This window comes from Anopheles gambiae, chromosome 2, assembly GCF_943734735.2.
Source record: "Anopheles gambiae chromosome 2, idAnoGambNW_F1_1, whole genome shotgun sequence".
In the NCBI taxonomy this organism is placed as follows: domain Eukaryota; kingdom Metazoa; phylum Arthropoda; class Insecta; order Diptera; family Culicidae; genus Anopheles; species Anopheles gambiae.
This window is the reverse complement of record NC_064601.1, coordinates 19,695,505-19,718,244: the sequence shown is the minus strand read 5'-3', so window position 1 is coordinate 19,718,244 and position 22,740 is coordinate 19,695,505. Positions and strand designations below refer to the sequence as shown.

The following is a 22,740-nucleotide window of genomic DNA, read 5'->3' as shown; positions in this document are numbered from 1 at the left end:
TATTTCTTTTCATTATCATTTTAAACACTTCCGAAAGCCGAATCGTGATTCAATTTTGTTTTCATTTCTTTTGGATTAGTTTTATTTCTGTCTTCTTGACGGATATGAGATGGATCTTTTGTTTCATTCGTTTCCATCCTCTGGTTTGTGTATGTGTATGTGTTTATTATGTTTGTGTGAATGCTTTTATGAAATCTACTTTGTGTTGTTTGCTCTTTTATCGTTTATTGTGTGGTTATGTTGTTTGCTTTTTGTTCTTATCTATTTTCTGTTTTATTTACTACTACTACCACTACTACTACTACTATTACTAATGTTAGCAACTCACTCGGTTTCCACTTTTGCTTTCTTCTTCTTTTTTCCCCTTTTGTTTGTTATCTTTTTCGCGCGATAAGCAACTGCTAAAACTGATTTGGGTGCTTGCTTACACTACTGTTACACGCTAAGGATTCCAATGGACGTTACGTACGCCGTAATTATGCGCCCGCAAAGCGCAGTCGCAATCCGTTCCACGATCGTTGTTTTCGGCCAGTAAAGAGAGAGAGATTGAGGGACCAATTCCAATGCTAATTAAATGTGTGTCCCGTTTTTTTATGTCTATCACCAATTCACCTACCCAGCACAACACATTACTGACGGCGCGTTGTTCTAAAACAGCACCACAGCCTACTAGTAATGCTCATTAGAGCAGAAAAAGGGCGAGCGGGAAAACCTTTGAATCTTGTTCGCCTGATTGCTTGCCATTCTGTGCTTTGTGTTGCATCACTACTGGATGGAATGTGTGTTTTTTTTGCTAAGTAAGTTTTGTAAAGGATACAGGAAGAAAAGCCCCAATCGCTATGAAACGACATAAACCAACACGCTAAGTAGCTGACGAGCAACACGAAGGGAGAAGGGAGAGTGAATAACGGTTAGAGAACGCTATAGCTATATGGTAACCTGCTGCAAAGTGAACACAAAACTCATGCTAAAACTTCCCTAAGCTTGGTGTGAATTTCTCCATACTACCCCCAAAATCCTATCTGCTTTAGTTGTGTGTAGTAGTGTGTGTGTGTGTGATTAGTTTGGTGTATCTTTTTGTACAAATTCCGTCGTCGTCGTTCGAATCTACGCTCCCAGCGGTTACGATTTGTTATTTGTATAGTAGAGCACTGTATCCGCCAAACGACTGTGTGTGTGTGTTTGATTTTGGATGCACTTGGATGCACCGTAAGACTTACTGCTCCTGTCCATGCATGTATGCATGTTTCTACTTATCGACAAATTTGCTGCGTATTGTGATTGCGGCATTACTTTTGGTTGAGGCATTTGCTTTGGCGTGTTTGCGGAGCGCGTTATGCGCAATGATTGCGTTTATGTGTGACGGGGGCTTCCCGCGTTCCGCAAATGGAGAGTTCCCGTTTTTGTGCCGTTCCCTTACTCCCCGCGGAAGAAGCTTGTGTGTGATGGTGATGGTATTGCTTGACGATGCTAATAATGTATGTTTATGATGCGTTAAAAGCGAATGGTTTTTGTTTTTTTTTGCGTTTGATTTATTTTTCGTTTTGTTATTTTGTAATGTTTTGTTTTTGTTTCTTTGATTAAGACCCGAACGGTTCATCAGGCTGTTTCGGTTTCAATTTCAAGGCAACTGCTGTTTCACATTAAGAGAAAAAAGAAGGGAAAGCTAATGTGTAGGGTGAATTAAAGCAATTAAAGGAATGGAAACATCTTGCATTTTGCAGCTGTGTTTGCTAACTCTTTTATAAAAACATTTAAAATGGTAAACCAATTTGGCTCAAACTAATATCCCGATGTGCCTGCGTAATTGGGATGTCGCTGTAATTGTACAACACATTGTTGCATTCGTTGCCCATGCTAATGCGTAAACCGTGGTATGCCGAGAGCTCATCAAGCGCACACGCATTCAAGCAGCATCCATTGTATAAAACCGTTTGTAATGGTACAAACAGTACGTGTTTGTGCCGTTTTCGGTAGAAGCCAGCGAATCTCCCCATTACTCTTTTACACTTAAACAATAAACAAAGCCTCTAAAATTCTTAAGCATGTACATATTGAAGAAAGAGAAATAAACAAAACAACCAATAACGTACCCAGTTTGTTCAGCTTGTTTACATGTTCTTTACACCGACAAATACCAAATTTCTGTTTGATTTCCTGTCTCGCGTTCACCTTCCTTCGCGCAGCATCTAAAGCATCGCACGGCATCACAACTGGTTGCAATAGTGATAAAGTAAGAATACTTGTATAATAGAAACTTTGTTCACTTTCGAACGAGCGGCAAACGGAGATTGTTTTGTTTTCTTATTCGTTTGCGAGGATAGATGCTTACAACATTGAATTAACCTACAATGCTACGGTCGGTCGGTTGGTTTGGACACTCCGTTTCGCTTCCGCACATCATCTCCATTATATACATTCATTGGGCAGTACCACCAAACGGTTAGTTGTTTACCTAGCCGGATCGGTACACAAACGATTAAGGAAAAGGCAAAACAAACCACGATAGCACGAGCATTTGGAGTTTGAGGAATAATCATTGCTATCTAGACGGTTTGTTCTGTAGCTAAGTTTAAGTGCAAATGTGTGAGTGTCTTTCCTTACGCCTACCCTATAGGCGTACAACAACTAAACTGAAATGTACAAATACGCATAATAGCTAAAGATCGTGTAGACGATGTGATTAACAAGAAAAAAAAGAGCTTGCGAGTGAAGCGAACATACAACTATACATAATACGCATACATACACACCGTCGCATCGACACACGCAACACCGTAAGTCATTGTCTAGTGACGATTTCACAACCAAGGATAAGAACACAACAACAGCAAGATGATTAATCGCAGGCGGGGAATTACTTGTCTTATACATATATACCAGAGTACCACACGCTCTACTAAATGTGTGTGTGTCTGCTTTGAAACAAGGGACCTGTGTCCGCACCTGTCCGCATCAGACCGATGCCAGCTTTCCTACTGCCTCCCTCTTCATAATGGCCACACACACTTCCTGCGACATGTTTGTGCGTCCTAAAACCTCCTACGAGGTGCCTTCCTGTACCCATTCCACCTGCTTATAGCGTAACGTCACCAAAGTCCTGCAGCCACTTCTCGTACGCGGCTAAGCTTTGCGGTGCCACTGAGCGGCGGATGCGCTTGAGCGAGTTGTGAAAATCGCTCTCCCGGATGCTGCGCAGCTTCGTCGGGTCCATATTTTTCACCTCCTCCACGTTAAGCTCTACAAAAAAAGCAATCGGGTTTGTTAGTATTTCCCCCACCAGTCTCAACATCCGCATTCTGCAAGGCCGACCTTACCTCGTATCGGTTCCAGCGCCGCGTCCCGCGCCAGTGCCGTCAAATCCGACCCCGAGTAACCCTCCGTCAGCTGGGCCAGATGGGCCAGATCGGCATCGCTCAGCGGGCTGCCCTGCTTCTGCAGCAACCGCCGCAGCAGCAGCTCGCGCGTATCGCGATCGGGCAGCGTCACGTAGACACGCTTCGGGAACCGGCGCAGCGCCGCCTCGTCCAGCTCCTGGGGCCGGTTGGTGGCGGCCATCACCACTATCCGGTCCGCCTCCGAGTTGGCCGGCAGCCCATCGAACTGGACCAAAAACTCCGTCTTCAGCCGGCGCGTTGCCTCGTGCTCGTTGCTGCTCCGCTCCGACAGCACCGAGTCGACCTCGTCGATGAAAATGATCGACGGCTGCAGCTCGCGCGCGACCGCAAACAGGGCGCGCACCAGCTTCTCCCCGTCGCCCACGTACTTGCTCGTGAGCGTTGCGGCCGAGATGCTGAAGAACGTGGCGGAACATTCGGTCGCGACGGCACGGGCCAGCAGCGTTTTGCCGTTGCCCGGTGGCCCGAACAGCAGCAACCCCTTCGCCGGTGTACGCAGCCCGGTGAAGAGTTCTGGCCGCACGGAGGGTAAGATGACCATCTCCTGGAGCGCTTGCTTCGCCACCTCCTGGCCGGCAATGTCCTGCCACTGGACCTTGGCGCCGCCCTCGACTATCTCGTCCATGATGATCTGTACCAGCTTCGGTTCAACGCCCTTGACGGAAATTTGTGGCTGCTGCTGCTGCTGCTGAGGTTGCTGCGGCTGCTGACCGGCGAGGGGAGTTTTCGAGCGTGGCGGTGGCGTATTTTTGCTACCATAACCATTGCTGGCCTTCCGCACTGGCGAGCTTCCAGGAATCTGCAATGGTAAAACGGGAAGAAATGTTTCAGAGAGAGAGCAAGAGAGAGCGAGCGAGAGAGAGTGTGAAACCGGGATGCTTACGGAAAACTGACGCCTGATGGCAGGTGGTGTTGCGGCCGGTTTTGGCACAATTTTTGGCATTCCCGCACCACCGCCCACGATGCTGCCGCCGTACGTACCGCCGTTCCCGAGCCCGCCGGCAATGCCGCCCGCTCCGCCCGTTCCGGTCGGGGTCGTGCGGGTGCCGCCCATGCTGCGGGGCAGGGTTTGCGATTTATTCATCACGCCCAGATTGCCGGGACGCTTGTAGCCGACTGTTAATTTCCGCCCGGATGCTGTGTGATGAAAAGGAAGAGAGAGAGAGAGAGAAAAAAACATAACGATGCGATGTTAGAGAGTGTTTGTAGCGCGGTATGGTCTCGCTCGTAAGATTAACCTCCTCCCGAAAAAAAGGGTCAAATAAAATATTCACTCGTTAAACTGCGACAGGAAGTTGAGTGGGACAGAGAGTTAAAGGATACACAGCGGGGAAGGACGATCGTGCAATTACAAAACGGAAATCAAGCTTTCCACAAGTGTTGTGGGTTTGCTCGTTATTACTGTGGCAATTTATATGCTTCTAGGGTGCTCCCATTAATGTAAAACGTGAACCTTGCGTGGGTTGTACGGGTGCAGGCGTGTGATTGAACTTGAAATCTACGCTCCTCAACGAGGTAAATGCATGCATACATTAAAATAAGTAAGGTACAACAAGTGAGTTAAAAAGCTGTCTAAGAGAACAGTTTCTAATCATTGTCAAACTAAAGCTGATAAAGTGCTACATAGAAAAGGTGCTAAGCGTAATAGAAGACAACAAAGAAATTATACAAAATAGCCTAAAAGTGATTTACTAAACTAATCTGTGCTGCTTGTTTAAAACCACTTAAATTGCGCTACATAAAGCTAACACAAAAAAAAACAAAGATACGCAGTGATCGGGCGTATGAGCCTGTGGTTCATAATAAAAAAGCATACTTCCGAGACACGCAAAAATAACACAATAAACGATCTTTTTTGTGTGTAGAAAGCACACGATAAAGGAAAATCATTCCCCATATAATGTGAAAATGCGTTCCCTGTCCTTTGTTTGCTTGCCGATGCTTTGCACTTTACGATAATGATGCTCACAAGCAACCTTGTCAAGTGGAGGATGGTTTGTTTATCAACATTACTATACAATCGTTATCATCATCGTCCTGATCACGCCCGCAACAAGCAGCCCGAAGTAGGATGGCAGACACGTTTTGTTATCCTGCAAAAGCTCCAGACCCGTCCCGGGTCTGTTTGGTAAAGTCCTTTCCGTGCGCTTGTGTCCTCTTCTCACGGTTAGAGAGTGGCGCTTGTTTCCACATTCTTTCCCGGTGCTGTACCGCAACAATAAGGATATAGATGAGCTGATGAGTTCGGTGTGCGGGGAGAGCGGCTTACCTTCGCTGGCGGTTTGTTTAATGGGCAGTGATGGTGTGGCAGGCGCAGTGGCGGCCGTTGTTGGCCTCGACGAAGCAGCAGTACCGCGGGCCGGATGGTGGTTGGTGGTGATGGTACAGTTTTCATTAAACGATACCATCCTGTTCTCGGTCGGCGTACTGTGCAGCTTTGATTTCACGTCCCGATAAGGCAGGGTGGTGGTGGGACTTCTGGTGCCACTGCCCGTTTCGTGCAGGTCGGATGGAATGAACATGGGTAGCTTAAACTTTCGTTCGGGCGCAGAAGCAGCACCACCGGAAGTGGCGGCTTTCGCGGATGACAACGCGGTCGAGGTGTCCTCATCGCCGACGGTGAACGTGTTCTGGCGCCGTACGGTGGAGTGTGATGGTTGCTTGTGCGTTTGCTCGCCTTGCTCGCTGCCTTCGAGCAACTCAAGCCGTTTCGCTTCCAGCATAAGTTCTGGCATGGGGATGGGGAGATGGGGATGGAAAATGAAAATAATAAAAAAAAATACGCAAAACAAAAGGGCTTAACTTAAACCCGAACCCGTCACCGAGATACACTACCAAGCAGTTAGCATCCTGGATAAGCATTAGCAGCTCAGTGTAAAAGCGAAGAATGGAAAACAATCAAGCCAAAGCCACCCACCACCACCCATTCGCTGCTCCCATGGGGACAACAACCAAACGGTGATCTACATTACCTACACACACACTACTACTACTACACTGGTTAGAGTACAACTGGAGAAGAAGCAACAATTTACAGGCAAAGGTCGGGGAGAACATTTGCAAAAGCTCGCACACCACCAGACACGTTGAATGCAAATACTTCCGTTCCATACACACACACACACAACATACCCAGAAACTGCAGCCGATCGCGTGCCATCGAGAGGTTGGTTTGCATTTTATCGTGCAGCCGCTGGGCCCGCTCCCAGACCTCGCCCCGGCCACCCCAGCACTCGACGGCGATGCCGCGCTCCAGCTCCAGTATGCCCTTCCGGTACAGCTCGATGGCCAGCTCTTTTTGATCTGCGGAAGAGAAGGAAAGAAGGAAAGCAACATAGTAAAGCTACTGTTTGCAGTCAACGTTACCGAATCGGCGTGCAATCATTTCCAGCTAGCTAAATATAAATCACAGACACAGCAAATTAAGCAGTAAACGTAATCCACACACTGTTGCATGGGCATCCAGGTTTACAAGCTACTGCACCCAAAAGTAAATTAAAAAAAAACGATGGAATCACACTTACCACACCGCCCCACCACACTTAATCTTCAATTATGTCGTTAATAAAGCAATTTTCGCATTCCCTCCCCAAACGAGGACGAAGACACGCTGCAAGCACACCACAACGACACACCACAGTCTTGTGGCGGTGGTGCACAGCTGGGTCTGCAACGGTTTTGCACTGTTGTCTCGAAGCCAATAATACCTCTGCACCACTACTGCATCCATTTCCCAAAAGCATCGATACAAAACGGTACACACCAGACCCACCACCATACCTATATCGGGATCAAATTTGCATTACGATGATAGGGGGGGAACAGCTTGCCAAAATCGAATGCTCCAACACTGTTTGGGCTGCAAACAACAGTGTTGTCGATTTGCTTACGAGGTTTAAAACAAACACACACACACACACACACACACACACACACACACACACACTTGTGCTTTGGCAAGCGAAAGTGTTGCTTTTGTTTCGTGAAAATAGAATTAGATTGTCATTTAAGGGAGAGAGAAATTGTATTGTAGAAAGAACATCGTTTAAGTAGCCGAGACATGGTAAAGCCAAGCGCTTAAGCGGTTGTTAGAGGGATTCCAAACACTCGTTCAAGTTTAAAGTTCAAAGCGAGCTTCTCCTGAAGGTCACGCAAAAGCTCGTGTCTTCTGCAAGAGTCTTAGGGAAATTACAGAAAAATCAGCGTACCACTGTGGACGGAGATCTTGAGTATTTGTTCAATTACCAAGGCCCTTCTCTCAGCGATGGTTATTATCCAAAGAATTGGTTGTGAGTAAGAGCAATGCCTCTTCTGGACCTTCTGGATAGCTGTGATTGGTTAGTTGGTTGGTTAACTTACAGATGCTTTGAGCAGCATTTCAACCTCTAATCCGACCTTAATAAGCCCTTTTAGTACCGATGAAGCGTTACCATGCTTGTCCTTGTATTGCTTGTTATTTTAATTAGTTGAATGTTGAGGAGAACTTCAATCAAAATAGTTGGACTGTGCTGAGGTCATACAAAGCATGATGTTCCACTTAAAACGGTATTACTTAAATGGGGAAAAAATGGATCGAAATTTAAAGAATATAGTTTATCCTTGGAAAATCATTGAAAAATAATAAATTGTACTCCTCAAAATATTTTAGAAAATTTTAAACATTTTAAATTAAATATCCCTTTAAAAAAGCGTTCAACAGTCGATAGTTAACAAGTAACGACTGCTCATCAGGAGCATCACAATAGGAGGAGCCGCGTTGAGTACTAACTTGCTTAACTTGAGCACTACACACGTGTATGTCACTCCGGATGCCACTTTCCACAGCTTATAATAACCTAATTTAAAACAACATTAGTGTCACCGTCAAACGAAAAAAACGGGTTGAAACTAACAAGAAACGAGCGCAGCGCGCTACTCATCACCGACAAGCGACCAAATGTGTGCCAAGTAGATGATGTGTTGTGCTGTGTTGTGTGCTCGTGTCGTCCGGAAGCGATCCCGAAGCGACGACACCACTCTTTTTGTACCATCACACCTGTGCACTCCACTGCATAGATGGCGACGAGTGGAACGATATGATGCCGCTTCAACGCCCGCGAGGGATTGCAGCATAATGATGCAAAGCACAGCTGACAATTTGTCGACGCGGCATAACATACGACGATGCCAACCGTGCCGAGCTGTGGGGATGATGATGGTGATGATGGAACTTCCCTGCCATCGAAGCCCCCCAGCTCCAAGGGTACGCAAGATTGTTTGGTGATTTCTCGCGAGAATACCACGCAAAAAAAAACACACACACACACACACACAGCCAGCTGGCACAAAGAGGCCCCGGGGGAGGATAACAACATCAGCAGTCGCTTTAAACTGGAAACATCATCAACAGTACTGGAACCTTTAAACCATCTCATGCAAGTATCATAAACCACGAACAAAAACGAAACGAACGGAGGACCCAACAATAGAAGTTGCACATTTTAATAGCACGACAGAGAGGGAAATGGGGGACGAGGGGGATGATTGTGCATCTTAAGCTGGATTGATATTTCCGTTCCGGAGAAGGACGAGCTCGACGGCCAGCCATTTGCTCGGTGCTAGGAAATGTCCTTGCATTGCTCCGGTACCGTTCCTTTCTTTCATGTCTAAAAGAAGACCTTTTTTTTAACTTCAGCCGTGTGCATTCTGGTTGCAAGCTCGAGGAGTAATAAAAGGAAAGCTGATTCATGGCACATCACACAGCAGCATTCCTTGTGCTCGTGAAGAATTCGAGACAAAACTTTCGCTACTCTCCAGTGAGAAATGGCATCAAAGTTGACACGTGTAGAGCTTTGCCGCGTACGGCACAAGGAAAAATAGGAACGAAAAAGCTCACCACCAGACACGGTCATCTTTACTTTACGAACGAACCGTCACCACTGTTAAATTTTATGATTTAAAATAAAAGTTTTGTACTGCAGATTACAATGTGCTATCTCAAACATGAAATCAGATATTTTAAACTGTGAGTTGACAACCCAAATGACATTTGCTCGAAATTGTTTTCCCATATCTGCTCGATTAGTACTCGATACGCCTGAAATTGTGGATTTGTGTCTGATCGAGTGTGTTGAAAGCGCTAAAATTTGGTGAGTTCGTAAATTAGACTTGCTTCTATCGATTGACGATGCCGTCGAGCTCATTTTACACACATAGCTTAGATTTTTGATGAAAAACAAAAGCTAATTTTGTGTGACGTTATTTTATAAAAAATCAATATTTTTTAAGTATAAAATGGCTACCTGACCAATTATAACGATAGAAAACATCATTTTCGAGCGAATCTAGAAGAAAACAACGAAAAAGCCACATCACAGTTGATTTTAAAGGCCTTTTTCTAAATTCCCTTAAACTGGTGCAGTTTAAGGGAAGTTTAAGGCTCCAGTTTAAGGGAATTTGCTCGAATTCCGGATTATTCGTGCTCGAAAATGTCAATTGGGAACTGTACTACATGCTAGTGATGGGCAAAGATACGGCAAACATCCGGAGTTGGCTCCGATCTGATACCGAAAATTTCGGAACCATCTTCAAAAGGTAGGTCCGCCCAGCATTGATATGTCTACTTGTTCGCTCTCTCACTTGTATGTTCCGACTCGCCATACTTGCTGTGGACAGAATGTTCGGCTTTTAAAGGCAATTGCAGCACTTTCAATGAAGCTTCTTTACTAGTTCAATTTCAATCTTTCCGCTGTATTCGAATTTCGAAGATGCATTCACACCCTTAATCAGCAGTATTCTTTGTGTACGTTATCCTTATTGTGTAATTGTCCTCTCAATGTTATTTCCCGTGACCGTATTAATTCCTGGACTTTGCGTAAGGTTAGGATATATTACTATATTAAGATATAGGGAGTAAGAACAGATAGGTGAACGCACTTTTGAAGTCGTCCCACAATTCACCTATCTTGGGTCAAAGGTCAGCAACGACAATAGCATGGAAGCTGAGTTGCGCGCAAGAATGCTGGCTGCCAACCGGTCATTCAACAGCCTGAAAAATCAGTTCACCTTAAAGAACCTGTCGCGACGGACGAAGCTGGGACTATATAGTACCTATATAGTTCCGGTACTCACATACGCCTCTGAGTACTCACATACATGGACACTGTCCAAATCTGACGAAACCCTCTTAGCCGCGTTCGAGAGGAAGATGCTCAGAAGGATACTTGGCCCCGTATGTGTGGAAACACAATGGAGCCTCTATAATGACGAGCTATACGAGATGTACGGCGACCTCACTGTCGTACAGCGTATCAAGCTCGCCAGGCTCCGGTGGGCTGGCCATGTTGTACGCATGGAAACGGACAGAGGAGGCGTATAAAACAAAGTTATAAACAATAAACTAACGGAGAGAATGTATATAAACAATAAACAATTGTCTGGAGTCGTTCAGAATCGTCTGGAGAAGTCTGCAATCGTCCGGAGTCGCCCGAGTTCGGAGTTGGTCGGAGTCGGCATTCGAAACAAGGCCCTGTATACGAAGTGCATCCACAAAGTGAAAGACAAAAAAACACAACGAAATGAAATACCTAATCACCAGCAAATTACAAATCACTTCGGTTCCGGTTGACTCCGATGGATTCCTATCGACTTCAGACGACTCCGAACGACGAGACGAGTCCGAGACGTCCCGGATGACTAAAACTCCGGGCGGAACTAGTGGTTCCCATTTTGCTGTAGTCGGATCGGAGTCGTGGGTACGCTCTAAAGAGCACATCACTATTCCGGATGACTTCGGACGACTCCGACTGCGGTTAGAACTAGTGGTTCGTGGTTTGCCGAAATCGGAATCGGACTAACAATAGTCCGAATAGGATCGAAGTCGTAGGTGCGCTCCAGAGAGCACATCACTACTACATACACAAAATTCTGAGATTTAACATTGTCATTAATAGGGTTCTCTAGCCAGCCCAACATCAAAAGTTTCACTTTTAATCAACAAAATTCTCATTTCCACAATGTCAAACGTGTATCGACCGTAATCCTGTCATTCCAGTCTTTTGCGACATCTATAGCACGAACTACATCTATTCGTTGTACGGAGACAACTATCTAATTTGGCAGCAAATAAAATGGACTACACCTTTTTGCTGGAAAACGTTATCACGGCAAAGGGGTTTTCCATAAATTACCTTCATGAATCTTCGATCAAAAACACACTCCAAAGTGCCTTGTAACAAGCTACCATTTATTGGGATTGTATACGTATTCGTTAAAATAAAAAGTTCCTATCATCGCCCCAATGCCTCATCTTCCCTTTAAGTCCCCTCTCACCGGCCAAAGTGCTTCACTCTCTGTCCGCAATATCCCCGCGTAGCGGTAAAGGACAGCCGAAAAAGGATTCTTTTAATACCGCAATGTAAGTCCTGCAGCATGACCAGAGAGAAAAAAAGGACACGTTCGGAACCGTTTGAAGGTAGTTTGCGTGCGGCGGAAGGAAATATGTGTAAGCGGCATACATATAGATTTTCTTTCTTTTTTTGTATTAGCTTTGCCTCAAGCTCCTTATTGCAGTGTTTCGGCTGAAGTATCGCACTGTCGAACATTGGCATTGGCACTGCCGGTCAGCGATTTGCCAGTTGGATCGAATATTTATTGATTGATCAGCTCCAACCCTCCGTGCATCCACCCGCAAATGGGCCTCACAATTCCGTACCGTTCCATTAGTGGATTTTGCTAACAGGGGAAAAACTTTCGACTTCACCGAACTTCACCACAAGCGTGGGAGATGATAGAGAAGCAAACAGTACACAGCGCTACTTGAGTGTAGTGTTCGTCCAGCCTGCCGAAGCATCCATTAAGTGCTCTGGCAATGGTAAATTAATTCCAAATTCATTTGTTCTGGCTGTGAAATCATCACACAAGCATGTAAGCACGCCAGCCAGCCAGCCCGGCAACAGTCCCACCAGCCGGGTGGTGTATACATTCTGCCAAATTTTAGCAGCATCATCATCATCATCACTTGCGCGGGTTGTTGTTTGCTTGCGTAATATTAACAGTCAAACATTACACCATCGCGATATTCTCCGATCCAATCGTTCGGGAGTACCCATCTGTAGTTTGGGTTCCGTTTCATTCTGTAGCAGGGATCCCCTCCACAGAGCCAGCAGGCCAATAAGGACACAACAACATGTGTTAGGGGGGCACGGTGTAATACAGCAGTAGCAGGGATGAAACTGGGTTGGAAGGAATTATGCGCAGAATCGGAAAAAACCTGTTCACCACCACCACCGCCTCTCTCGCGAACGGGAGTCACAAACCGGCCAAATGGGGGAAAGGAACTTTTGATGACAAATTTGATGAGGCGACTGTACAACAGATTGGCACACTGGCTCGAAGGTCACGTGTTAAAGGGTAAATGTGGGCGGTAAGAAAAGAAAACAAAATGGATAAACATGCAAAATGTAATTATATCAGTAAGGTAGCGTCTGATGCTGCTCTGTGGAAGTGTGTATCTGTAGTAACGGGTGTACCAAAAAAGGAAACTTGCCGATGGGGAGAGGAGCATTGTGATTCATGCCAGCTTGACGCCAGCGCAAATAAGCCAAAGCACGCGGTAAAAATTCATGATGAAACGTGTTAAAGCTCGAATTTCTCTGTGCACAAAGAGTGTTTTAGTTTGATTTCTTTGTATGAAAGACAGACACAGTGGCTACGAAAACCAATCAGTAAGCTACCGTAATGGCCAAGGTCTCGCTTTATCGTACCATCATAAATCCTAAGCTGATATAAAAGCATTTTAAAACACATAGATGAACCACTTGTTGTACCCAAGCATAAATAATCGTATATGGTTGTTTAATGAGCCGACTGACCGCATTCGCGCACCAATGCCTGATGGGGAAAACGGAGAAGAACCGATTAGATTAGCAGTTTATCCTGCACAGAGGTAGCTCTATATTTAGCTTGGACCGTTCATTCACGCATGCGGGTGCACTTGCAACTAATTTAATATCGTACACACCCGGGGTAACCTTGTTACAATTAACCCGCTAGAAACTAGAGACAAGCCATTGCTGGAAAGGTCTTTTAAAGGGGTTAAAAATTATAGTTTCCTGGAATTGGAGAACCACGGGAAAAGGGAAAATGCACTCGCAGACAAGCATTGCGTGATGGCGCAAAACCCCAAACTTGTTTGGACAGTGATCGAGAAAAGGTGAAACGTGTAAACAAGGGAACATTAAATTCGTCGCGCCATTACATTGTCCCGTCCCCCTCCCCGGAGGAGAAACCATTCCCATAGCTGCCCCATTTTAATCTCAATAAGGGGTTTGTGTTTAAGGCGGCAGACTACACTTCACTTGCTAAGGTGGCTCATGAAAAGGCTTCCCACCCTGGAAGAGGTCACAACACCGGTTCGGTACCGTGTGTGTGTGTGAAAGGAACGCTAGACACATAAAGCAAGTGGAGGAAAAATGACATAAAACATAAGTTATGTCGCGTGTATGCTCACATGCACCATGTACTGGAGAGAGAGAGGGGGCGGACCAACAATCATTCTGCACTCAGTGCACGTTTGCTGGCGCACACGACAACCTTCTCCCACATCCAGCCCACCAACCACCACGGTCATGAACGATTTTCTTTTGCTCAATTTGGTGTCGGGAGAAAATTGCCACCGCCTTTGGAAGAAACAACACAAAGATGGGGTTGTCTTTGCCTGGCGAAGCCAAATACTTTACCGTCCTTTGTGCGCGCCCCAGGATATCATCCACTGCTGAAAGGCGCTTGTGTTTCTCCCTTTTTATGTGCTTCTTTTCAACCTCCCACACAAACACACACATGGAAGGGAGGGCAGGTTGGTTACGGTGAATACAGAAATTGATTAAACTTACAGCACGTAACTTTGGCGATCGATTGGCCGCAGCATGTTTACAAGCAAACAGTGGGGGAAGGACTTGTGGAAGAGAACGGAGACAGAGGAGAGACAAGCAGATGCTATATGATTTATGATATTTTGGTATACTTTTTCTTACATTATAAAGGGTAGTTTCGCGTGAAAGTAAAGTCCAATAAAGCCAGATAGTTCAACAAATGATGTTTAAGGGAGGGAAACACTGTAATTATCTGGTATAAAACAATGTTGTTAAAAATCAGGCACAATAAAATCACTGAAACTGTCACAATTTACGACAGGATAATAATTTGCCATTTTACACAGGACCGTAAACGCTCGATCACGCTCGATAATCGAGTGTCGTCATGGAACGAAAAGGACACTTTTATGAGCCCTCAAACACAGTAACACAGTAACGCACAGCAGCGTCAGCACAACATACCCAAAACTCTCCCAAGAATCCTTCCGAAAGACCCCTTTTACCCATGCCATACACCGTCCTTTTAGCCCTTTTTTTCTTTTGCTGACCAGTCAGTCAGTCAGCCAGTCATTCAACCTTGCCTCGGTGTGTTAGCCGTATGCTGCCGTAAGTACCACGTTTTGTCGCAACGGCCCACAGCAACGGAACGAGGCGTAGGGGAGCCCGCGTTTGAATTCGGTATCGATTATACCGGTACCGGCAAACCCGGTTTCGGACCGGCCTGGAGCCTCCCGCCCCTCGCATCTATGGTACCGATCCTAACAACATTTAGGTTAGTAGCGTGTGCGTGTGTATGTGTTCACGGTGCGTCATGTGCGTTTGCGATACCACTTGGCTTCACGTCCAACGAAACAACAAAAAAAGCTGCGTTTTTTTGTAACGATGGTAAAGTTGAACAAAATAAATACACCCAAAATCCGGAAATCCTTTGCGGAAGCGCTCTCCCGTAGCGCTTCTTGCCGTAAATGGTGCGCCATAAACGGGCGCCACCGGACACCCGGGAGGGGAAAACAGAGCACGCTAACGCACATAATCAGCTAAAGTGTTGAAAAGTGTTGGCCGGTTAGCAGCGAACCACTGGACCGGAAGGAAACGGGCCGATCGATTTAAAATTTGATCAACGCGCATCAACTCCCCGATATCGCGAGCTGGAGCCGTCGTAGTGCGCCATTGTGTCCGCGGCGTATTGTTTCTTGTTCTGTACCGTTGCAGTCGGTTGCATTTGCACCGTTCCATTGCTTACTGCCATTGTGTGTTTTGGGCATGGTGGGGCAAGGTGTTTGCATATTTATTCCAGTGCTGATTGTTGTACCGTTCGGTTTGTGCAATAGATGCGCTTCCGTAAATGGAGCGATAGATATTTAACTGCCGATACGTACTCATGGTCGAAGCTGAAGGGAACGCACAGTTTCAGCCCAATGAACCTGCTGCTAAGGACATCTAGATAGCGAGTTTAATAAGCTTTTCATGAGTAGTATGTTGGAGGTAAATAAGTCAGCTCTCAGAAATTGTTCAGAAAAATATACGAAACTAAATTAAATCAAACAAACAATTGTAAATATTTGCAAATAAATGATGCAAAATATAACATTGAAAATTGAATTAAAATGCTCACTTTCCGCAAGAAACAGCAACCAGCAACTGATTACAAAAGGAAGGAAATTTCACAAATGATTTTTCCTAATTTTAATGACCTATTTCCGGCAACCCTGGAGATGTACTCATTCCGTTTAAATATTAACAATTAATAGTGCTTCACCATCATTCCGAAATTACATAAGCAAAAAACCAACAGACAAAAGAAAGGCTGTTGTTTCAAATGTTTCCAGCACGATAGTCCCGCCATCAGTCACGCCATCGGCCAAGTCGCACCAACAACAGGCACCTAAAAGTAACAAGATTAATTTTTTATCGGCGCTCGTCTGGATGTATTGATTTTTTGAGTTCCAGCATGTCCCAGTTGCTTGCTTGCTCTCCCTCTCCCTTCCTTGTTTCCTTTTTGTCCCATTTAACCCGTTCCCAAACAGTCTTTTGCCGCCAGTGCGACCAAACCTTTGCCGTTTCCTGGTGTGTCGAGAGAGTGTTTTTTTTAAACATTTTTGTTCTTTGTGTTCGTTAACGTTGGGATAGGACAAGGCTTCATGCGTACCACACCACACAAGCTCCAGCGTGTCCACTCTTGATGCTTGCAGAGTGACTTTGACATGCATTACTAATCATAAGGACGCCTTCACAGAACTCTGGAGCGCATTGCGTGTTCCAAACGTGTTGTTAGTAGTACAATTTTATAAAACCAGCACAAGGATACATTAATTGTGCAGGTGTTTGCGAGGCCAATTTCACCTTCCAGAGAAAGGTGCTTTCGCTTGGACGAGAGATGGTGATTAGCGGCGATTAGCTGTAATTCATTTGATTCAAGTTCGCCAACTTCAAGGTGATGTGCACAAGTTTACCCTTTTGGAGCAGGTTTGCCCCCCAAAGCTGAGTCATCGTTCAGGGTTAACAGGGCCAAAAATCGTTCAGCACACGCTTAAGGACTGGAAGTGAATGACCTCCGCGAGCCAAGTCGGCTGGTAATTCGCATAAAATTCAACACCATCTCGACACCCCGGTTCACCTTGCCGCAACGTGCCCGTGCGGTTTATGTTGCAAGCTATAGCCCTCCCATTAATGCCGCCACCTTTTCAATTCATCCCAACAGGGGACGCAGAAACACTTACCCCCGCCGCTTGCCGGAGTGTTTGGCAGCAAAATTAAAACTTTCAATTACTTACGAGCGCGCATTGCGAGCGGACCAAGAATGGAAGTAAAAGTGCACCGGCAGCCAAAGTGCAGAACACCGCGCGGGGCGCCACCATCCGGGGTATGCACCGAACGGCACCTTGCAGCTTAATCCTTGAACAGCACGACACAAACACAAAAAGTGCAGCAAAAGGAGCGATGTGCAACGGCACGAAACCAGCGGACAGGCGGCACACATTTTTCCGCTGTGTACGTGTCTAGCGAGCGGAATTGAAACTATTCCCTTTTGTCCTGCCACCCCCGTCCCTCCGCAGGCCTTCCTCTCCATGGGTCTGTAATAATGCTGGGCGGATTGGCTTTGTGCCGTTCCAGACGACACAAAGACGGCACCACCGACACACTCCGCCATTGCTAACTTTTTCTTCCGGGAGCAAAGTTTGCTAAAAAGCTCCTTCAACCAGACGCCAGACCTTTTGCACGGCTCCGGCAGTACGAGGTGCACAGGGTGGACAAGATTAATCACATCCTTTAAAACTCAATGGAAGGATTTTTCGCCTGCCAGTCTCCGTTAGCGTGATGACCAATGGGAAATTCCCCATCGGTGCCAAGTCTGCCGACATACCGCTGCACACCCGTGCAATGGATAATGGTTCGTCAGCAAAAAGGTACTGCTGGCGTTGGGTGCTAGAGGTATGCCCGGGATGACATTTTGTACGAAAATAATAAAAATAAATCGTCCCTCCATTGACAACCTCAAACTGGTGCACAACCAGTTGGTTGAGGGGGAATGAATCAGTTCGGCGAGGTTTGCAAATCCGTAAAAGGACAGGATTTGCTGGTTGAGCGAGTTGTCTCAATGCCATTTCTGTGAGCTCGCCGTGTGGTTGAAGGACGCCAAATATCTTATGCATTTGTTGCTCAATAACGCGAGAATGTCAGAGAGCAGGCAGTCGCGAGCAGTGTGTTTTTTTGTTTTACAAAATAAAACTTGCCATTTAGAACTAAAACAAAACAAAAGCTAAATAATAAATTGAAATGAAGCTAAGCCCATGCTGCCCCACCCAACTCACCCTCGTTGTCTTCGTCGATTTTGAGCGCCTTGGAAATGTACTCGAACGCACGCCGGTGGTGATGCTTCTGCTTCGCCAGCAGCGGATCCCCGGGACCCACCTGGCTGCCGCTCGCTGACCGCTGGATGGACATTTCGCGACCTTCGCCGTTTACCAAAATGCCACTCTGTGAGCACTGCAGCGGATGGGCCGCTTGATGCTGCTGCTGCTGCTGAGGTTCTGTGACACCGTGCTGCTCCTGTTGCAGTAGGCTGTATTGATGCTGCTGCTGCTGTTGCTGCTGAAGCTGCTGTGCGGCGGTGGTACTGTGGATGCTGTGGCTACTGTGCCGATGATGGTGATGGTGATGATGGCCGTGCTGATCCGTGTTGATCACGATCTCCAGCCCGCACTCCTTCCGGACCGGCCGGTAAACCACCTTCGTGGTGAAGTTGTACACGTAGCGGAAAACGATAAACAACTGATACAGCAGCGAGCGCAGCACGTTAAACACAAAGATAACGGGAAACGAAATGATGTAAAGGTTTTGCTTGTGGACCGAGCCGCCGTCACATCGTTTGGCGGCCGCGTCGGTTCCGCCTCCTACAGGACTGCCGGCGGCGCTTCCGCTGCCGTCCAGGGTGCCGGTTTCGCCGTCGTCGTCGCCGGTGGCGTCGTGCTGCTTGCTCAGGCTGCCGGTGCGCGATTTTTTACTGGGCGACTTGCCAGCGGTGGTTAGCGTGTATTTATTGCGCACCATCGGTCACACGGGCGCGGATCCGGGGCCACGGATTGCCTTGCTGCTGCTAACCTTCCGTGGCGCGCGCGATTTTTATTTTTCTTCTTTGCCTCTCTCCTTGCTTAACACCAAAACACAAGACCCACGCTCCTTTTGCTTTCACGCTGGTCGATGAGCGCTGCCGCTCAGGCGCTTCACCATACAGACGGACCGAACGAAAGTGTACTAATCGTGCTACGCCTATCGCGCTTACTACTGGCAACGGGGAACAACAAATCAGGACGAAAGGCTAACAACGACACCCGCCTTATGATACCCATGTAAGCGGGGTGGGGGCAAACTCTACTGCTTTCTGCCCTGCCCTGGTACTACACAACACGCACTGTGAACTTCTATGCTAGCACGAACGAAAGCACCGCTCACCATAGCGATCGCATAGTGAAGGGGATGCTGCACAGCACACAGTTGGCGTGGGAATAATGGGTGTGCAGACGCAATCGCCACAAAATAACACTACAAAAATCACACTCACACACATGTGCGCATCGACACACGCACAGTAACGCACGGAGCGCTTCTTCACTCTCGCTGGTCGCACTAGAGCACTAACACGGAAACGCTATATTTACACGACGGTGTTACAAGAACAAACGCTACAAACGGAACGGAACCACCTATCGTAAGGCTACGGAGAAGCACTACCTAGTTGCCCGTTTGGAGAACGAAATCGCTACGGGAAATCATCCCCCTATGCAGATGGTTCCGCACTGTGCCCGACTACAGCTAGACACACTGGGACGGCACGGCACGATGATACAATTCACGCCCGTGACCGAAACAAAGACTGCTGCTGCTCATTTGTTGTTGCTGCTGGTGCACACAACTTTTCGCTGCCCGCAGCTGTCAACGCTTGTGCTTAGGGCGCGTGTACACGGTGTCGCTTCCTGAGGCAATGGGCACTGCTCGTTCGACTGTACGGTAGGATTTTTTTTTGTTACTAGCTCTGGGGGGAAATCAATTGCAGCACCTTGGGAAAGCCAATTGTTAGTTTTGTTAAGTTTAAGTTTAATTTAAATTGTAGTTTGTTGATATATCTCTCTCTCTCTCTCTTTTGTTGGCCTGTTTACTACAGAGCACGTCAGTGTGGCATGGTCCGGTCAACAATAATTCTCCAGGATGCTCGGTCCCTGGCTGCAGCCTCCCATTAATGCAGAAATCAGATCTCCGAAAGGCCTTGCTTCACCTGATCCAGCCATCGTGTTCGCTGTGGTTCCCTGCGCCTTATGCCGAACTGGGGATCGCTGTCGAACACGTTCTTGTTGGGGCATGAGTCCGACATCCTCATGACATGTCCCAGCCATCGTATCCTGCCAGCCTTGCTCGGTTCGCCATACAGCTCAGCAAGCTCGTTGTTAATCCTTCTCCTCCATGCTCCATGCTCGAACACACCACCAAAGATGGTCCGGAGGATACGTTGCTCAAACACGCCCAGAGCGTTTGCATCCTCCGCTCGGGTGGTTCAAGACTCGTGTCCATAGAGGACCACCGGGCGAATCAATGTGCGATATATCTCACATTCAGTGCGGGCTCTTCTGGATCTCTCGGTTTGATTGGTGGAAGATTGCCTCCAACAAACCCAGCTTGGTAGCAGCCGACTAAATTTGTTGCAAGGGGCACAAGTCTGCAGAACACCATCTAGGATCTTCGACGGTAAGCCTCTCCGGCCCCATCTTGAAGAGCTCGGCCGCCAGTCCATCGCTGCCAGCTGACTTGTTGCTCATAATCTGCTTGATGGCGCCGATGTTCTCATTCAGAGATGGCGGAGGCACCTCGTCATCTGCACCAAATTTGTTGATTTCATAACAAATTGAAAAAAAATCAAATTTTGCGATTTTCTTGCAAGTTACTGCAACGTGTATACGGTGCTAAAGTAAAAGCGCCTGATAAACAGCTGTCAAGTAAATGTCAAGCAATGTTTACAGCACGTTTTGCGTCGCCGCGAAAATAAAACAACGTTTTTTCCCCAGCACCATCGGTTCCAATCTACCTAAAAAGCTATGAACTCGCAGGCAAACGACTCCGACAGTGAATATTCGGTCGAAAATGAGGGTTTGGAATCATCCGCGGAAGAAGACAAAGGCAGCGACTCAAATGACACCAGCGACGAGGATGCGGATGAAGATGACGAGGACGAGGATGTGGTAAATATCGTGTCAAAAGAATCGTACACCGAATGAGCTACTAAAACAGATTTATGTCCTCCTTTACGTAGCCAAAACTTGCGGACGATGAGTATAAAACGATGCCGTTCGAAGATTTGCTCAAGCTGCAGAAGAAGCTTGGCGCACGGATGTACAACGAGGCCATATTCGGCACATCGAAGGATAAGAAACCGAACGCATTGAAACCGAAGCCCAGCAAAAAGGCGAAACAAAAGTCCGCATCGGAAAACGAGTCGAGCAGCGATTCGGACAGCGGCCCGGAGGAGATGACTTCCAAGCGGAAGGTTCCCGCACTCGGAATGGGAAAGAAGGACAAGAACGCTTCCCTCACCCAGCCCAGGGATCCGCGGTTCGATCCACGGCAGGGGTACTTTAGCGGCCGCCAGTTTCGCAACAACTACAGCTTCCTAAACGACCTGCGGCAGAAAGAGCTGAAGAAGCTGAACAACAAACTAGAGGCCGCGACCGATCCGGAAGAAGCTAGCAAGATCAAGTTTCTCATACAGCGCACGGAAAACCAGATTCGTGAGTACGCGAAGCATAAGGCACTCGATGCTGACCGAATGCGCGAAAAGCAGCAGGCCAGGGCCGCGATACAGGAAGGCAAGCGACCGTTCTTCGAGCGCAAGAGCACCAAGCAGGCGCGCGCACTGGTCGAGCAGTACGATAAGCTTAAGGACCACGGAGCGCTGGACAAGCACATCGACAAAAGGCGAAAGAAAATCTCTGCTAAAGATCGGAAAAAGCTCGACTTTGCTACGTAGCGTCGTTTTATTCCTCTACTGCTCAAATAAAGAACACAAGCACTCTATCCCACACGCAACATGCGCGCTTCCCGCTTCTCCTGCAGCTCCTTGCGCTGATCTTCGACCACTTGTCGCCGTTGTTCGAGAAAATCTTTATACTCTGCCGGATCGAGCTCGTTCACTATTTCGATCCCACACGTGCGGGCGACTCCGACCAGCGCCTTGCACATGTGCTCCAGCGTGAGTAGTGCGTTGGGTGGATCTTGCAGTTTGATTTTCGCTATCTCGTACAAATGCTTTCGTGTGATCTTGCCCGCAATCTCTTTGCCCGGGCTCATGGCACCGCGCTGTATGCCGGCCGCTTGCTTGAGCAGGAACGTAGCGGGAGGTGAGTGGATCGTCAGCTCGTACGCCCGGTCGGAGGTGACAGCTACCCGGCACGGCAGCGGAATGCCTTCCTTGATCTCTTTGGTCCGTTCGTTGAAGTCTTTGCAAAACGCCGCTATGTTAATGCCTCGCTGGCCGAGCATCGGGCCGAGCGGTGGGCCGGCCACTGCCATGCCGGCTGGGATGTTTGTTCGCAGCTTGCTGGTGTGGTTGATTTTGTCGAACGTTTTCTTCATCGTTTTCAGCCGTCCCGCCGCTTTCGACATTTTGGCTGGAAAATGAGGTAAAAGAGTATTAGAGTTAGCTCGACAAATTATCGGAATATTTGATGAAATACTTACAGGTTTTATTTGCTGTATCGCCCGGGAATTATTGCATGCACGGTGTTGTCAAAATTGTGTAATCAAAACAAACGGTTTCGTAGAAAGGAGGTTGGCTCATGGACCTTCCAACTGCAAACCACTGACAGGTAAGATTGACAGTTAAGAGCAAAGCAAACCAATGTGATTTCAAAAATAACGAGCGAACAGTTGAGATCGTTTGAAGTTTAAAAATTTGCGTTTTATTTAAAAATCTCGATGTAAATGGAATTGTTTAAATTTTG

The 22,740-nt window shown here is 47.1% G+C and overlaps 3 protein-coding genes across 5 annotated transcripts; 1 reads left to right on the top strand and 2 right to left on the bottom strand.

The window, feature by feature from the left end:
* Positions 1-48: 48 nt before the first annotated feature.
* On the bottom strand, positions 49-19,680 carry LOC1273633 (spastin). Of its 2 annotated transcripts, XM_061648457.1 has the most exons (6): positions 18,064-19,680; positions 6,531-6,701; positions 5,668-6,126; positions 4,282-4,535; positions 3,318-4,197; positions 49-3,240 (listed from the first exon to the last, which is right to left on the bottom strand). In XM_061648457.1, the coding sequence occupies exons 1-6, from the start codon at positions 18,800-18,802 to the stop codon at positions 3,077-3,079; spliced, it is 2,667 nt and encodes an 888-aa protein (XP_061504441.1). In that variant the 5' UTR covers positions 18,803-19,680; the 3' UTR covers positions 49-3,076. The 2 variants fall into 2 exon arrangements, with proteins under 2 accessions (XP_061504441.1, XP_061504442.1); XM_061648458.1 differs by lacking the exon at positions 5,668-6,126.
* Positions 19,681-20,713: 1,033 nt separating this feature from the next.
* On the top strand, positions 20,714-21,826 carry LOC1273635 (ribosomal RNA processing protein 36 homolog). Its single transcript, XM_312636.6, has 2 exons — positions 20,714-20,982; positions 21,054-21,826. Exons 1-2 carry the CDS (start codon positions 20,839-20,841, stop codon positions 21,765-21,767), a joined length of 858 nt encoding a protein of 285 aa, XP_312636.5. The 5' UTR covers positions 20,714-20,838; the 3' UTR covers positions 21,768-21,826.
* Positions 21,751-22,571, bottom strand: LOC1273636 (large ribosomal subunit protein uL11m). 2 transcript variants are annotated; one of them, XM_312637.4, is made up of 2 exons: positions 22,478-22,571; positions 21,751-22,407 (listed from the first exon to the last, which is right to left on the bottom strand). In XM_312637.4, exon 2 carries the CDS (start codon positions 22,400-22,402, stop codon positions 21,812-21,814), a length of 591 nt encoding a protein of 196 aa, XP_312637.2. In that variant the 5' UTR covers positions 22,403-22,407; positions 22,478-22,571; the 3' UTR covers positions 21,751-21,811. The 2 variants fall into 2 exon arrangements, with proteins under 2 accessions (XP_312637.2, XP_061504455.1); XM_061648471.1 differs by having other exon boundaries at positions 22,474-22,529.
* Positions 22,572-22,740: the final 169 nt, after the last annotated feature.

Bases quoted from the DNA above. Each gene is read 5' to 3' on its own strand.
- LOC1273633 (XM_061648457.1), bottom strand. From the start codon at position 18,802: ATGGTGCGCAATAAATACACGCTAACCACCGCTGGCAAGTCGCCCAGT. The intron at 6,702-18,063 runs GTGAGTTGGGTG...TCTCTTCCGCAG, and splicing joins AATCGACGAAGACAACGAGG to ATCAAAAAGAGCTGGCCATC. The intron at 4,198-4,281 runs GTAAGCATCCCG...TTACCATTGCAG, and splicing joins CCATCAGGCGTCAGTTTTCC to ATTCCTGGAAGCTCGCCAGT.
- LOC1273635 (XM_312636.6), top strand. From the start codon at position 20,839: ATGAACTCGCAGGCAAACGACTCCGACAGTGAATATTCGGTCGAAAAT. The intron at 20,983-21,053 runs GTAAATATCGTG...TCCTTTACGTAG, and splicing joins ATGACGAGGACGAGGATGTG to CCAAAACTTGCGGACGATGA.
- LOC1273636 (XM_312637.4), bottom strand. From the start codon at position 22,402: ATGTCGAAAGCGGCGGGACGGCTGAAAACGATGAAGAAAACGTTCGAC.